Genomic DNA, 18,762 nt, shown 5'->3' on the forward strand with positions numbered 1-18,762 from the left:
GTCTTTTTCCCATCACAGCTATTCTACTTCAATTATTTTATGGAGTAAGGCAAAGGATTGATTAGATGAGCTACTACCACAAAAAGTCAGTTAAAATGTATTTGTTTTAGCCATTATCTGTCAAGCATATTAATTAATTAATTAAAACATAATTTAAAAACTCTATTTCCATGGACATTTTAAAATTTAAGCCAATCATTTATACTGCTAATATTACTAAGATCAGAAATCATACCCAAACTGGAAGTCTTTAATGGAAATTTTAAGAATATAAAAAATTATATGTAAAAACATAGTATTACCTTAGAATTAATAATTTTAAGTAGTTTTTAAATAGTTTTAATAAAAGCAGACATATATATATAACATATACATATATGTTAGCAAGTCAAACATTGTTAATTCTTACCATTTAGACTTACATTGGAAGAGACTCTGTATGGAGGAGAACACTGGTAGATCCTATTAGATTTCTCGATGTTGTTGGGACATGGTTTTGTGGCATGCCGTTTTCCCCGCCCATCAGATCTACTTGCCATGGCGCAGGCATTATTGGTAGTATTTTGATCCTTGAGAAATGGGTAGCATGCGTGTGATACCAGCCTATGAGGAATAAGCAAAGAAGTTATGTAGTTTAGGAAAATGCCACAGTATCCTATCTACATGCAGTTTTACTGAATTAAATACTTATAAAAATTATTCTGTCTACTTACATGTGTAACTTTCAAAATGTTAACTGATTCTAACACAGAAGTTCAATGACATTACGCTCTTTCTTACCCTCCTCTTATTTCTTTATTATAATTTTTAAAATCTTGCTTCAGTCTACTTTAATAAGAAATTCTATCTATAGTATAGAATTTCCTGAAGATAAAAAGTGACTGTCAATAAAATCTGTAGTAATATTAATAGGGAAAATACTCCTTCATTCTGCATCTATAGAAGAGCCAAATTTAAAATGCAAAAGACAATGAACTTATTACTTAGATGGGGCATTCTGATAAATTATTTAAATTTTAGAATTGAAGTTTTTTTTATATTTTTGTTGTTATAGATACTTTCTCATAAGACTTCAACTATTATGTGTCTGTAGTTCATGACACTTTGGAGAAATAGTATATACTAATATAATAAAGTTAATAAAGTAGAAAGTTATCAGACATACACATTATACAAAAGATAAAGAAAACAAATTTAGTCTCTAATTTTGAAACTGAACATAGAAAAGTAGAAAATATTTGGCTTCAAATCTAACATAATTAGTTGACTATAGAAGCAGATGGCAAGAAAAATAAAGCAATGGAATTGGTTTTATAGATATTAAATGTTGAACTGGCCACAGAAATATGCAATAAGATTGATTCAAGAAAATTCAATAGTGTTCAATAGAGTAAGAAAATCTGAGCAAGGAGCATAATAAAAATAAAACTATAAAAAACACCAAACATTACATTAACCGTTGTTACTTTGGAATAATGAGTGCTATGGATTGAATTGTGTCACCCTAAATTCATATATTCAGGCCTTAATTTCAATGTGATGGTATTTGGAAATGAGACTTTTGAGAGACAATTAACTTTAAATGAGGTTATGAGGGTGGGGCTCATAATGGGATTAGTGTCCTTATAAGAAGAGAAAGAGACACTAGATCTCTCTCTGTCATGTGAGCACACAGGGGGAAGGCAAGCCAGGAAGAGGTCTTTAAGAACTGAATGTACTAACACCTTGATCTTGGGCTTTTCAGCTTTCAAGACTGTGAGAAATAAACACCTGTGTGTAAGCCACCCAGCCTCTGATATTTTGTTGTTAACCTGAGCAGACTAATACAATGAGGTTTAGTTGGATCTCAATAATAATTTGTACTTTTAAACTTCTAAAAAGCTTTAATTTTTATTATAGTACAAAAGAGAAGCCAACCAAACACTATTACTCCAGGAAGGTATCAGCCATGTTGTCTATCCCAAGCAATCACTTTATTAGGCAACGCATATGAAAAAAAAAATTTTTAAGAAATTTATTGAGACATATCTGACACCCATTATTTCATAGCACCTCACCTTTCTATGGCAGATCTGGAGCACTCAGTGGGTGAGGAAACAACAGATGAGTACAACATACATATACTATTAGTTATCAGCTACTCTTTCCTTAGCTGAATAGAATAACTCAGCTCTTAAGTAGATTAGCTCTCATAGCAGATAGAAGGACGATGTGTGGGTATCAGAATACATGAAAGTGAGAAAATGCAGCCTGCCTTTTCTCATCAAATGGGAAGGTGACAATTAATGATATTGATGAATTGAGGCAATTATATATTATTTCTTTATTTTATTCATCTGATTCTTAATCTAATTATTACCTGATATTGTCTATTCATCTTCTGGGTAACTAAAAGTTTCGACAAAGGTATCAGTAGTATCAGTTTTATCTATTTGCTTCATGAGGATTAGTAGAGCCATTTGGCTCAAAGCAACAAGAAGACAATGCTTCCTTGAGTCTTCTTTTTAATTTATGTAGGAATGTATACATTCTTCAAATAATTGTTTACAATAATTTATAATGTCAGTAGATACCAGATATAGTATATATTTAAATATAATATATGTATGTAGATTTACCATATATATATTTGTAGATTTTTGTAAAAGTCTTTAAATATATATTTTTTCCTTATTCTAACCCCAAGCTGTACTTATAAGAATCCTAGAAATACACGTTAGGCAGCTATTTACCCACGTTTTCTCAGGTACCACCAAGCCCTATCAATGCTTCCACTGCTGCATCCGTGACGGTTCTTGGCACAGCAAGAAATCAGATTCTGAGGGGATAGATTGGCTGTGTATCGACCCTTAGACTGAATTGCTATTCGGTCAGCTGCCACACCTGTTTCAAATAAAATATTAATTAATATTCAAATGGTACATTTTCTAATAATTTACATATCCTTTTTTATTTGAACTCTAAACTAGCCTTCCGAACTTTATATAATTTAAAATTAAGGCAAAATATCATTAATATATCTATGTATTCCAAAAAATTCAACTGTATCATAATTTCAGTATTAGTTTTTGTTCAATTTTGGTATTGCTCCATTGTCTTATCATCTTCAGAGACTTTTCTAGTTCTTTGCTTCTTTCATGTTTTATAGACTTCTAAATTCTTCATTAAGAAATCTGCCAAAGACTTGTAAAAGGTGACTTTTAAAGTCTCTTCCAGTCCCATGAACCTGCAGATTTCAACTAAAGGATAAGTGTTTTAAATTCTAATGGTATACAGTATGTTGATCTTACAGACATTTCTGAATCTCAGTGAAGGTTTAATCCAAATTCACTAGAAATACTTAGAAAAGGTCAGAAGATTAAAGAATGACTCAGTTTAGCAAATTGTTCTACACTCTCGTTTTGAAAATTTTTATTGGGCTTTACCTCTGAGAGACAATCTATTATTTTCCCTGCTTATTTTATTCTATCCTAAATTTGCTCTGTGGTGTGTATCACTCCCACCATTTCAACCTTTTACTTCTTCATCTTCAGCTTGATATCTTGCTTGAATTTTATTTGGGTGAATAATTATCTATCTATATCTATATCTATATCTATATTTTAATATTTTACATTCCATTTAATACCTTTTAGCTTCTTTAAAAGTCATTTTTTTCTTATTTCAACAATTTCTTGACACAATTTTCAAGATATTTAAAAGAACCTAATTATTCTTTTCTTAACATTTTCAAAAACTAGCATCAGCTTGATTTATCATACTAAATATAAAACTGTATACTCTGAAACCACAAAAATGTTGAAAACCCTCTCTCTGGTATTTTGATAAATTAGGTATGGGGACAAATCCAGACCTAGCCCTATTCTAAGGCCTAGGCCTGTGACCTAGGGACACCAAATCACAGTGTCCAAACTAGCCGAGGAAGTTACTCTCAGCATTTTACCACCAATGACTTTCCTAAGACATTTTCAGAAATACTGGTCTAACCTAAAGTTAAAGCAAAATTCTTATATATTATGTAGGAGATATAATACATTAACCATATGAACATAAAATTACATAAGATTTACCTGATTAAATCTCTCCCCATCCATCTGAAACAGGGCTCAAAGTGGTCCCCCTCTGGATCCCTCACACGGTGAGGCTAAACATCAGAAAGTCAAGGAGCATTTATACTGGGGGAGCAGGCACTAGCATAGAATTAACAGAGGGAAGCACTCCAGAGGTGACCTTGGCCACTGGCATCATTTCTAGAACTAGCTGATACTATGAAGTAATAATATTTAGACAAAGATATCAGTACTTTTCTGTCTCGAGGAGTGCCACCCTTCAAGTGGGCTCCTCTAAGAGTCTATGTACTTATTTTGAAATGATTTCAGTGCTTAGACTGTTTTTGAGTACTCTTGGAATTACCTTTAAAGCTTAGAGCATAGTTTTATAAAGATCTTTGACAGCAGCCAATCAAAATTATGTTAGGTCCAATTTAATTACTGGAATACTACCAACACTCCTTTGAGGATAATTTGAAGACCAAATCTTAGCATTAACCTGAGTATTGATTTATGGGATTTATGAACTTATATGAAAATAGATATAAAAGAGGTATTGTTACATGTTTGAACTAACAGCAGCACTAATTTGGAAGCTACTCTTAAGAGACTAGTTATATCACTTTAGAGTCAGAACCTATATTTTGCTTTTATCTAAAATAAGATAAAACCCATTTAATCCATTTATTTAGTTCTGAATCTTATTATATATCAAATTAGTTTACCAATTTAATATGTTTTTGAAAATCTTTTGAAAATATAAAAATTATATATGTTTTTGAGTATTAATATTACAGGTATTATTATGAATGAAAGGAACCTTATACTCCTCTTATTACCTGCCCTTAACTATAAAGAACAAACAAATTTTGGTAAATTTTCTTTGTTGCTCTCTTGATTTATTTTCTATTTAAAACTAGATCCTAAAAATTAGACAAATTTTCAGAGTAAAATAGATTTTTACATAATCTTCAGATTGCTTTCTCTGGTCAGAATAAGATTTTATTTTAATTAACCAAATGCAAATATTTAAATATTCTAAATTTAAAACCTCTTAGATAAGTATGTATGTTTTTGTTGTTAAAACAATATTCCATAATTATCTTATATAAAATAAATCCTTTTTGCCCTTAAAATAAATAAATAGATAGGTAGGAAGGTAGATAGATAGATAGATAGATAGATAGATAGATAGATAGATAGATAGATAGATAGATAAATAAAATAATGAATGAATGAATGAATAAAAACCTCTTAATTACTGTCCCTAGAGTATCTAAAGTCAAAGAGAGACTTTATAAGGAAGCAATTAAAATGGCTTTATTACTTGCAGTGGAAAATGCCCATGACGCAGCACAATTTTTTTGATCCAATGGGCCATGAGTCCATCCAGGCCATTTATAATAAGCAACAAAAAACTCCGGAAGATCAATTATTGCAGGTACAGCCTAAAGAAGAGGCAGATGTGTCATATTTTTTTTTTAAATATATCTCAATAACCATTATAAGAAAATTCCATGCCCTTTTGTAATGTTTATCATTGCTTTTTATTTTATACATTCGAGTTTTCTGAATGACATCCCTGAAAAGCATTAAAGATTTCTATTTCACATATGTTTAAAAATAACAATTTAATGTGGAGAATTATAACATAGTTACAAAGTCATAAGAATAATCCACAGAATGCTTTTTTCTGAATTACCAATAGTACAAAGATTTCGGCCAATGTTTCTGTCATCTTAAATCAGTTTTGGTTATCCTTGTGAAACACCGGGTGCTATTATTTAAATTCGGCCTCATAAATAATATTTACTTCGTGTCCCTCCTATATTCGAAAGTATGAGTGATTTCATGTAAAATTAATTTTAAAACAATGCATTTGTGGCAATTATGCATTAACACACTTGGAGCCCCAAGGAACACCAATTTTACATCAGCTATTGGGAAACAAAACTGGGACAAATTGGTTGATATTTATAAAATCCTTGAAGATTAAAGAGGACTTCAGGAAGTGTATAATGCCAAATATACAATACCTTTATGTCTTAAGAGCTCATGTTTAAGTCCTGACAGAGTCAATGTCAGCTGCTGTCTTTCCAAGAAGTCAAATTAAATGTTACAGATCTTGCTCTATTCATGTCACTCAAAGAATATCTAAAACACAATGCCCTGTTTTTCCCCAAACTCTTCTAAAGATTGTTCACTTCCATAAACAATCAGGACTCTAACCAAATAAGGATCCATTTATTAATTTTTATCATTTATGCATACACACCTATGTGATATAATCAGGGCAAATATTATTCACTCTACTTTATACATGAGGAAACTTTTAAAATAAAAGGACACACTAAAGCCTCTCAGTTAAATAAGAAATAACCCTGAAACTAGACCTAGGTTTTAGAATTCTTAACACTATGCTACATTTATTATTTCCTCCACTTTATTAGAAATACATGGATATTTTGCAGCAGAAGTAAAATGTCTATAAACGCTAAAATTGTATTTATTAAAGTCTTACGATTGTGCATTGAACAAGTCAGGCTGTTGCTCCAACATCTTATAAACAAAATTACTTACAACAAGTATATAATAGCTTTAAAGACGAAAGGAAAATACAGATGTACATGTTTGTTTGAAAAAGTAACCATCTAAAATATCTATAAATTTGATATTGAATGATAGAATTCAATTTTTGTTTAAAGAACTATTATCACCTGATAAAAAAGTTATTAAATCCTGATGTCCATTACTAGTAACACTGCTATTTAGATGATAGAAGAAAAATGCAGAAAACATCAATCACAGTAGAGTACCTGAACGATAACTTGAAGAGCAGTATAATAGAAATCTAGGTGCTTTTAGATTCTTATGCCATTAGATTGACCACAATAAAAAATTATAATTGGAACAGAATAAATTTACTTCTCTGAGTAGATAGTTTCAGAGATATAGATTCACTCTCCAAAGGAGTCTTTCTAACTGGGACAGAAATACAGTCATTCCTCCTTATCTGCAGTTTTGCTTTCTATGGTTTTAGTTACCCACAGTCAACCATGGTCCAAAAATATCAGATGGAAAATTCCAGAAATAAATAATGCATAAGTTTTAAATTGTATACTGGTCTGAGTAGCATGATAAAATCTTGCACCATCACACTCCATTCCACCCACAACATATATCTATGTCTGGTATATCTATGTTGTATTGCTCCCCATCCATTAGTTACATTAGTAGCCAATTCAATTATCAGATAGGTTGTCGGCGAGAGAGACCACATTCACATAACTTTTATTACAGTTATAATTGTTATAAATTGTTCTATTTTATTATTAGTTATTGTTAATTTCTTACTGTGTCTAATTTATAAATTAAATTTTATCTCAGGTATGTGTATGTGTGTGTGTGTGTATATATATATAGAAAAAATAAGCATATATAAGGTTTAGTACATTCAGAGTCTTGGAACTTATCCCCCATCGATAAGGGGGGACTACTGTACACATTTCTTATACATTACTCATATCTTTCAAATTTATTAGTGGTCTAGGAATGTGCTTTTAAGCATTTATAATACTAAGTTGCCTCAAGTTCCAAAAAAGAAAATGAGTATCAGTTGTTATTTTTTCACTTTATAATTCCAATTTAATACCATAGGAAGGATATTTCCCTTCCATACTATTGAAGCAATAAAAATAAAACTAGTATTTCAAATACATTTCAGAAAGATTGAGTTATTTAGAATTTGACTTCTACATTCCAAAGACCACCTGAAAGCTTTGTGCATGGGAAGTACTTAATAAATATCTAATAATAATGAGGAGAAAATAATGAAGTAGATTTCATTTCAAGAAAAAATAACAATTTTTCCTTTGCGGGCAAATTAAGTTAATTTATAATACCAGTATGCATTTGTTGCTTTTATGATTTATTCAAAAAATATATGTAAATGGCTAATCCTTTTCAATAAGATAAAGCAATAGAGAAACAAGAAGTAAAACAACTTTTTTATTGAAAACAGATTTATGAACCCACTAACCCTGCTCAATTCATGAAGCTCACGTATTGGATCTACCACTTATTCAATATGTTTTCTTTCTAAAAACAAGCCCATAAAATTTGAGGTTCAATGGGCATATATTATCTTGCAATCTTATTTGCCTTATGATATTAAATAACCTTACATAATAAACATGGCAAATTTTATACCCCATGATTACATAATTACTATAGTCCCTTGTAGACTGTTTTTAAAGAGCTTATAAATAAAAAGATAAGCATCGCAGAATAAGAGCTTTTAGGAATTGGCTTTAATAAATACTTTTTTTTTCTTTTAATTTTTTTTTTTGCCAAAGCATAGTTTAACAAAGAAAAAGAATCAAGAAGAGCAGCTGAGTGATAGAAATTTCAAAATAGTGGCTTAAAAAGTTAAAAATTTATATTTTAAAAAGATTTACACTATTACCTAGGGTGTTTTAAATTCTTTTAATTATAATATTGAAAAAAATTAGTCATAATCTAATTATATTTCCAAATTAACAGTAGTCAAATTTGAGGTTAAATTGGAATAGTCTCCTTACTTTGATTATTTCCATTTGGAAATTAGAGATTAAAGATATTGTGAACAAATATAAGAATTAAATGAGAATTTTTTTTACAGTAATGCCTGCATTAGATTCAATCAAAACCTCTGAAAGAATAATGGAAACAATTACAGGGCAGCTTAGAATAAACTAATCAAATTCTGAACATTCTGGACATTCTTAGTATGAGCCCATATCTACACAATATCTACTATATGAGTCATTCCCTCTATCTCTAGTTGCACTTTCTCCTACTTAAATTTGGATAATCAGAGTGACCTGAGAATCAAGGAAGGCAACAGAGAATATCATTCTCTCTGACCTTTACAATACAAGGCCATAAATACCAAGAAATTTCTTCTAAACTATTTGATATTGGAGAGGAAAGAGCTAATTTTCTTGTTGCTAGTGGCAAAATGAATTTTTCATCTTCAACAATATTTGCCTTTATGCCTTAACTCTGAAAGAATTATGCTTTGATACTTCTCTAGTTTGTATTCATAGAGTAATTTTTAAATGATCTACTTCTCGTAAATGTCGATATTCAGTGATCATGCTATAGCAGGTAGTGCTAGTTCTTCTCCAGTTCTTCCTTTTTTCATAGACTTTCCCTTTATTCATAGTAATAGCAATTTTAGCTCAATAAATGCAAGCTCAAAAAAATGACTGCATTATCTAGCACCTCCTGGGCTACTACGTGTGGCTATATTACTAAGTGCTGACCTATTGGATATAAACAGAAGTGTCACTGGAAGCTTCTAAGAACTTTCCTTAAGAGACTTCTGGCACTTTACTTTTACTCCTTTTTATTGATCTCTCTTTTTTTTTTTTTTTCTTTTACTGCTGGCAGGAATTTGGGTATTATAGATAGACATGGAGCAGACTTATTAAACCATTAGAAGGCCTTGAACATGAAGACTCTGGAAAATGGAACAAGAAGGAAGAAGGCTGGGAGGCCAATGCCACAAAGTGCAATTTTAATAGAGGACCACTCACCTCCAGATTTGTTGATAAGAGATCGATTACTATGTTATTTAAGCCACTATTAGTTTGGATATTTGTCACTCTCGGATGAGTCAAATCATAACTAAAACGGCACATATTACCGACAGGAAAGCTGCTAGAGCAATACTATATTTCACTGAACCCAGGATATCAACTGTAAAAATCATCCCAATTTCAGAGGTAAAAAAGTGAAGAAAATGTGCATCTAGAAGTTGATGAACTATGATATTTCCTAAAATGAGTTTCTTAGAACACCAAGAATGTGGTATGATAATACATAATTACAAAAGGAGTTAATTAATCAAATTGTTCTGAGAAACACTGGTTTTGAAAATTAAATAGATTTTTGTCCTCACTGCAATATATTTTTATAAACTACCTAAGTTTTGTGCAGCTATAAGAAATGAAAGTAATATTCATGATTTTAAATGTTCTTGACCCAATGTAAAGTATTTTATTTCATGTTATTTTTACTGTGCAGCAGAATAAAGGACTAGTGTTTCATGAAATAGACTTTGGGGAAAACTGTGGTATGGACTAGATAGATCTAGGCTTGGGGAGGCCAGAAATAGGTACAGCAAATCAACACACCAAACCGCCTCAGGAATCCACTTAATAGCCCCAAATATTTATTGATAGACAGAGAGAAAATGAATTTTCACATTTCTTTTCGAAGATTTGTCTTGTGATGATCAATTCAGCCCCATGGTGCTGTTCAAGTCATGTTCAATTATATCACAGAGTTATGGATCAGACTGTGACTAAATATGGAAAAATAAAACTATAAACTCAGAAAATGATTTGAGAGAGAAGACATTCATTCTGCCACAGATTCAGCTGAATAAGGAGTAAGGCTGGATGTATATTTCTAAAGTTCTCTGAAGGGTTTGAGGTTTCATTCTGAGGGAAGGAAAGAAAAGACAAAGGCTTGAGAAGACAGAGGCAAATGTTTTGGTTCTCTTTGAATTTCAAAACTCTTAAAATTCAGAGACAGCAAGAACAACTGGCATTCTATCCTTTCTCTGGATCTTTACTTACACAGATGAGAAGGTTCTGAGATGAGCTGAGGGACATGTACACTTAAAGAGGCTCCACCATGACATCTGGCTGTGCCCCTCTTCTGCAGCATCATTGGCACCTACTGTATTTTATAAAATTATTATAAAAACCCGACATCATTTGCCTTATGTTATGTAAGTGAAAGCTAAATATCAATTTAATGGGAAAAATAGTCATTTTTGTTCAATATTATATAAAGAACATAAATACATAACTGTATTTTTAACTTTTCTAGTCAGTGTTTTAGTTTCTATGGAGGCTTCTGTTTACACAGGTGACGAACTTTATTGGAATCAAATAGAAGATGCTTGTTCGGGCAGGGTTATTTCTAATCAAATCAAAAATTTCAATAACCTATGAAGGGTAAAATCTAGACATATTATTAACTTTGATTTTTTCCAGAGGTACTTCTTATCCCTTAGTTCTTGCTGTCATTGAAATATATTTCAGACAGAGAAAAACAAATTCCTCCTATTACAACTAATGACTAGAGAAATAAATCCAGTCAATAAAATACAGTATGTTAGACAATGATAAAGTATTCAGGTTATTTAATAAATTTTCATTTTTCACCTCGATGATTAATGGTTTTAAAAGTTATTGTGTAATACATAAAATATTATTTTACTCTAACTTCCAACAACCATTAAAACTTATTTTTCCTCTGTTAGTAATGCCAACTAAAATATGCTAAAGTCATTTATATTGAGTGACTGAGAAAAGATGTACTAGTAAACTGTGAGGATGACAAAAAAAATTTAGAACATTTTTACATACATCAGTCTCATAACATATAAGATAGTGCAGCTACAGGTCTTAAATGTTATGCCAGGCTTCTCAATGCTTTAATAGTTTCCAAGTAGCTTTACCTTAGATGCAATACTTATCTGTAACAGCTTTTGTTAACTTTGTTGTTTTCCTTGGGGAATCAACAACAACAGAATTATTTGAAAAAATTTTAACTGAGTTGAGTATAGAAATAAACTCAATTTCTCCATTTCTGTTTGAAAATAGTATATTTCATTTCAAATATTTGCAATATTTATAATAGGATATAACACAGTGAAGTTTTTTGAAGTTATTTCTCAAATTCAAAAGTACTTGAATAGTATGTCTGGAAAAACAATCAGGTAGAGCTGTCGATTAGATTAGATTTGATACGATTTGATTTGATTTCGCAACATAGTAGAACTTTCAGGTTCACCAGAAATATGTAAACTCCATCAGAGTCAATAAATCCAGAGCTATATCTTTCCTTATGAAATAAAACACTCCAAATGATGAAGAGTTGGATAATTTAGTCCTTACAGAATTGGCCTTTTGCAGAATACTGCTATACTCCCAAGGTTAATCTGAGGGAGAAGGAACAATTCTATATATTATATAATGGCATTTCTTTAATGTTTTACTATAGTCAAAGAACTATACTAAGCACTTCTCATTCAGCGCTTTATGCATTTCTTACAACCTCATGAACTAGGTACTACCACTATCACTATTTCACAGAGAAGGAAACTGAGGAAATAAGTGAGGGAGCCATGTTGACCCAAGCACACGAGCTCTGCAGCTCATGTCTATCACTCTATGCAGAATGGTGCCAGATGGATAAATGCAGCTGCCTACACATGCCTAGTAACGGATTTCAACTGTGATATCTCTGCTGGCTCAAGAGGACCTCAGTGAATGTCAGTTTTGCATACAGTTATAATAATTGGTTGTCTCCATTGTTTTCTTTCTGATACTCTGAGAACATTCTATTTTATCCCTGAATGTTCTTCTGCTCCCTCTAGCACCATTATTTCAATATTTTAGCTTAAGTTAGCATTTTCTAAAGTATGTTTTGTGGAGCCATATTCTGGGGAATATTAACAATTATTATAAACAAACAAACAAAAAGGTTCTCTGATTTCATGAATTTAGGAAATAGTGGATGAAAAAATGTTAATGGAATAAGGGTTCTCAATGTGTTTGATAAACTAATGAATAGTGTAAATCTTCAGAAGAAAGATATAATGAACCATTTCACGAACTTATTTGACCACTGATGGAATACCTTTATTTGCAATCTTTCAAGATCAGTGGTCCATAGAACAAATGTTAAGAAATATTGAAATAAGGTTTAAACCATGTCATAGCCTATTTTGTATCATAAAATGTCAAAAGACACAATGAGCAGAATTTAAAGTTCTTGTGGGGAGCTATAGTTCTTCTGAAGGCCAGCTCCCAATCAATCCCTTTGTGAGTCTATTCATACAACATATAACATTTCAATAGACAGAGAAGGGTCGATTCATTGAATCGTTTTTAATATTTTTAGTGTAGAACAATTTGGAACAGAGTTGTACAATCAAGGCATGAATTTGAAAAATCTCAAGATAATACTTTGGGAAAAAGGTAAGCATAAACTGATTAGCTGTCATTTGTTGACCTGACACTAGACATAATCCTAAAGTGGGTGAAGTGGAGCCTTTGTGTACGAGAAGCTATGTGGGCTAGGCAGGGTCCCTCTCAGTCTTCTTTCTTTCTCATTTTTTACTTCCTTTCATCCACTATGCTTGTACCTAGAGAAAACAACAAGTTTATATTTCCTTGTGTCTGCCCTCATTTAGGACTGCCATTCAAAATTCTTAATTACCTTTTCCAATCCTCCACTATCAACATATTTCTATTCCTCATTGTTCCTCTACAAAAGTTCATTTGAATTAAACTAATTGATAGAGATTAACATTTTTTTCATATTTATATGATCATGGAACTCTTTGTACAATGCCTATTGATATTTCTCTAACTCATCTTTGGCAGACACATTCTGAGAATAGTGAGTTAAGCCAAGGAAGGAATGAAGCCAGGAAAACAACCAGGGAAAAGAAAATCTTCCTCAGGAAGTGAGGATGACTCATGGCTCATCTTTTTCACCCAGGATAGAGAATTTTGTGAAACACAACTTGCATTTAGGTAATGTGGTCAAGGGAGATGTTTTAGAGTGGGAATGCAATGGAGTTTCTTAGCACAATTATTATCATTGTTGTCAGCTGCCTACTCTAACTGTACATAAAGCATTCTATGTTGAAAATAATATTTTAAAAATTAAGAAAAAGTGGGAGGAAGTTATCTAGAAGCATATTCACAAAAGATAATTTATTTTTGATGTACTCAAAGGCATTATCATGAATTGGGATACTTTCTATGTAGTTACTAGGCAAAGAATTAAACTAGTTTATAGCTCTTCCTATAGCCACCAGTGTACTTCAGTTCATATTAATTTCATGTTCTTCCTAGAAGTATTTATATTTCTAATTTTCTTATATCTTATCTCTTATTAGGATGAGACCAACACTTAGAAACTTTAAAAGGCCCATGGTCCTCAAGCCCTAGAAACAAGGAGCTATTTCCTTGCCTTACATCATAAATGGGTAATCAAACTCTTACAGATCTTACTGCTGAACTTTCCTTTATGCTTTTCTGGAAATACTTGGTAACTGTATTACAATAATTCATAGCATTAGGTAATTTAAATTCTCTCAAATTACTAAGCATCAAGGTTTTTCATTTAAATATCACCATAGTGACTTTTATGCAAACAAATCCCAGTAGCCAATGATGATTTAGAATTAGATTTCCTTTTCTATGCTATTTCTTAAGTGGCAACTTAAGAAAGAAATTTTTCTTATTTTCTCTAGAATATAAAATATTATAAGTTGCAAAAACTAAGACTTAAAAAGAAAATGTTAGAAATAATCTGGAGAAAATGTATATAAACACCCAAAAGAGTATTTGGCTACCTAGGACCCTCAATAAAAGCAAGAGAAACAGCAATCCTTATAAAGAGATAAATTTATTCTTCTCTTAAACAATTCTGCCTCTTTTTTATTCCAGATGAAGCAAAAAAAAAGAAAAAAGAAAACAGCCAGAAAAAAATGTAAATAACTCTTCTAATTAATCATACAGTTAGGTCACTAAAATCCATGAATCTGAACCACACCTCTAAATATTTTGTATTATACTGATTGTAGAAAAGATCCAAAAATACATCTCTACTGATCATTTTATAAAATTTGCTCTGGTTCAAAGATTAAAGGGCTTTTTGCTATTTTGAAACTGAATGGGCCAAAGCTGAAACTCTAGGGACTATATCGGGGGCAGATCTTTTAAGATGTCTTGGCTCTGTAATTTAAGTAATTCTGTGGTGGCTTTTCATTTCTCTCAATTTCAAAATGCCTTTACCTCTCTCAATTGCAATTTTCTTGTCTTTAAAATGTGGATAATTATGGTACCCACTACATCAAGCTGCTGTGGGAATTAGATGAAATGATGTATGAAAGTGCTTATAAGCATGCTTAACACACAACTACTCAATAAATGGCAGCTATTATTATCTTTTCTGATACTAGTTATAATTTAGAAGGCCTTACTGCTGGAATTTGAATTGGATTAACTCGGGGGATTACATCTCTCAAAAGCAAAGCACATTAAATGTTTAATGAGAAACCTGTGGATTTAGAATTTATCCAAGAGCAAACAACAGCCCCGCTTGCTTTGAAATGCTGAGAGCTTACAGGCAGCCAAAACCTGATATCTTCATTGCAGAGTGAAGAGGCTGCACTCCAGCAGTCTGAGAGCATAGCCCTGTCCTGGGTATTTGTTAAAGGGCCTTGAATACAGTCAACATCTCAGCTGGAAAGTGTGTACCTGAGAGACACCACATATCTCGGGTGATAAAACTGCAGCTCTATGAATTAGAGGTCTGTGATAACTATACGGGTAGAAGCCTCTTCATGAAAGATATCTATTATCAGATGATAACACCTCTTAAAAAGGAAAGGGAAAACCAATACAATAGTGCAAAGCATAAGAGTGTTAGGAAACACAACAATTTATTTAAGGAGTTTGCCAGGCCATCAGGCAAATTTTGAAGATGTTCTTTCAATGGAAATTTTTAGGATTTTTGAGGATAAACCTTTAGTAATCATCATAGCATACATGTCTGCAGTTGCTAGCATTTATTGTATTCTTCTGTAATAATGGTTAGTCCAAGAGATATCAGAACTCTATTTTGATGAATTTAGAAGATAATTGTGTTTACTTCAAGAAAGAAAAATAGGACAACTAATGAGTTTCTAAAGCATTGTGTCACTGAAGAGCCAATGAGTAGAAACATGAATTTCTATGAAATCATTAGAAATGTTAATGAACACACAATTGTTCTTGAAGATAGGAGACTATATCTAATATATAAACTGATATTACTGAACTTTCAGTCTACCTGAAATTTTGAGGGATATGATAACCATTTGGAAAGGTTTTCATTTATATGACAAAATTATAACTTTGAAAACTCAAAACTCACTATTTTAGTTATTTAAAATCGCTTTAAACACACATATGAACACAACGATACAAACACACACATTAATGAGTCAAACAAAGAAAACACTTACTGTTACTTCATTCATACTCAGAAGCATGGGGCTGGGTGGCAAGGTGCCAAGACGATATTTGAAACCTTCTTCTAAAGTCATTCCCCAGAACTGACTGTAGTTCTGAGCTGTCCATCTATCTTACAAATAAAGAAGAAAAAATATGTACAGATTACGTTATATCACCTCTATAAATACCTGTTCATTTACATTTCTGAATTTATACAGAAACAAATCTCACAAAATTGAAACTATTACTGCAAGTTAGATGTTGTTTATATAAGTGATGCATTATTGATTACTCTAGCAGTGAAGCATATGAGATGCTTTTTCTAAATGAGGTCTATTTCAATTATTTTTATAACTCATATGAGGAAACTGAGGCTATATTATATATGCTAAATTTAAGAATATGAAATCTTTACATGCCAGAATGGATTGAGTGGTAATAAGGTCAATATGTGCAGTTTCTTTTAAATATTATTAAATGCATTTTAAAAAGAAGCTTGAATGTACACAAATCTAGCTGTAGAATAAGGTAATAAGTTTCATTTATAATTTTGATCTGAATAGAAGTTGAACATGTAAAAAAAAGTATGAAAAATTGAAAATAAAATATACTTTAAAAGATTATATCAGTGCTAATTATTTTATTGAAATTTATTGAACTATTTTATTTAAATATTAAAATATTCTATCACATGGGGAGTTAATTTATGTTAAGTGCTCAATCTTAGTTATTAATAATAACAATATAAGTTTAATTGACGTAAAATTAGATTTTAAAAGTGTGTATTTTTCCAGAGACATATTTTGTCCCCTCACATGGAAAAAGGGTTGTTTTCAAAATCTAATATTGAAATTTGAGGACAACAAAAATTCCTTAAGAGATGACAGGAGTTGAAAAATGAGAAAAATGAAAGTAATTTAATTATTGTTTAAATTATCTAGAGATTGAGGGCAATATATTTTCAGTACTTAAATCTAACCTTTATCCTGTTGTGTTTATTACCAAAATTGTTTATAATGTGAAAGGCTAATATGAATGACTGAAGATAAAGCTCGATTTTTCATAATATGCCTAGCAAGTTAATACTTTTATAAGATTTGTTAGTTTATAAAACCTTAAGCAATTTTGGCCATAATTTTACAGTGCAATCTCCATCACCCAAGGAATTTCAACAATAAATCCTCTGAATATACTAGATATTGCTGCATTATTTAAGAGATTAACAGGCCCAGCCTTAGGCAAAATCAGAGACATTTTGGGTCATTTAATTAATCACTTAGCAAGGATAAGTACTTTTAAAACTAAATAGAATATAAGAGAAACAATAGGAAATACTAGAGGATATTGCACATAATAAGGGTAAGTACTGTTTATATATGTGTGTGTGTATGTACAAGGGCATGTGCACATGTGCATGTAGTAGGTCACAAAGTTAAATGTATGTTTTAATGAGACATGCTAAAAAGTGTGAAAGATACTATCTCATACCATTCTCTTTTAACCTGGACTCATAACTTCCTTTTTAATCCAATTTAGCATTTATTGAACATTCTTAATTTGTCATGTTCCCTCATAAACATTAGGAACATTGAAATAAATTTCTTTATCTTCAAGGAGCTCATACCTAAAAAAGACTACAGAAGTAGAAATGACTTCAGTATGTGTCATTTATTATAAGAAGGTCAAAGTATGATTGAAGGACTCAAACATAACTCTGCCTGAGGGAGTTGGTATAGTTTTTTGCAGGAAGTGACTTTGATGCTAGGTGTGGAAGGATGAGAATGAGTTTGGTGGCCAGATGTGAAAGAAGAGAGCATTTATTCTAAATAAAGGCAGCGCTGGAGCAAAGCAGGCAGGTTTGAAATTGGGTAGCACATTTAGGGAATGAATAGCAGATAAATGAAATGCTTAAACTATCAGAGGGGCTAGGGAGACAGAAGCTGGAAGAAGGTAAAGAAGAGGAGGCAGTAAAAAAACATTTGGGTCAAATTTTTATTTATTCTAATTAGTATCATTTTATTCTATAAATGATGGAGTGTCACTGAAAATTTTAAGAACATGAGCAGCAGAATCAAACTTTTGTTTTAGAAGGATAACCATGAAAGTATAAAGGATTGGTTGGAGTTTGGCTAGTCTGGAAACAGAGAAAAGTTGGGTCATTTCAAACTAGATGTGATGAAGAAGTACATTAGAATATAGCAAAGGAATAGAGGAAGTAAATATTTAAAAGAAACTTTGAGTGTGGAAATTATGAGTTCAATGTCTGAGAGTACAGAAGAAAGAAGAACCACACACACACACACACAAACACTTAAAATTATCTGGCTTAGTTGACAATGTGGAGGAGGCTGCCAGGAACCAAGGAGAGATCAAAGAGGTTAATCCTTTCAGTTAGTTGTATGCTGATTTTGAAACACCAGTGAAAAATCAAGGCCAACATTCTGGATTTTTGAGATCATAAGAAAAATCAAGTTTAGAGATGTGATAAATTAAAAATGGCCATAAATTTTTCGTAGCTCTTTCCATCCAGAGACGGAGTCTATTTTCTCAACCTTTGGATGTGGGCTGGCCTAGTGACTTGCTTTGCCCAGTAGAAAGCAATAGAATTGATGCTGTGCAAAGTTTAAGCTTAGGCCTCA

General features: G+C 31.5%; 1 protein-coding gene across 3 annotated transcripts in view; it reads right to left on the minus strand.

Annotated features, from left to right (window-relative positions):
* The window catches only part of TINAG (tubulointerstitial nephritis antigen), a 70,996-nt gene that overhangs the window by 41,600 nt on the left and 10,634 nt on the right, over positions 1–18,762 (minus strand). For all 3 annotated transcript variants that reach the window (XR_001518173.2, XM_025042851.1, XM_015600216.2), the window contains exons 4-7: positions 16,135–16,249; positions 5,377–5,497; positions 2,733–2,883; positions 423–603 (exon numbers count right to left, since the gene is read on the minus strand). Coding sequence is in view for 2 of the 3 variants with exons in the window: in XM_025042851.1 (XP_024898619.1) it covers positions 423–603; positions 2,733–2,883; positions 5,377–5,497; positions 16,135–16,249 (568 nt within the window). In the remaining variant the exon portion in view is untranslated. The remainder of the gene's footprint in view (positions 1–422; positions 604–2,732; positions 2,884–5,376; positions 5,498–16,134; positions 16,250–18,762) is intronic.

The sequence above is a fragment of the Pteropus alecto genome, unplaced genomic scaffold, assembly GCF_000325575.1.
Source record: "Pteropus alecto unplaced genomic scaffold, ASM32557v1 scaffold7, whole genome shotgun sequence".
In the NCBI taxonomy this organism is placed as follows: Eukaryota; Metazoa; Chordata; class Mammalia; order Chiroptera; family Pteropodidae; genus Pteropus; species Pteropus alecto.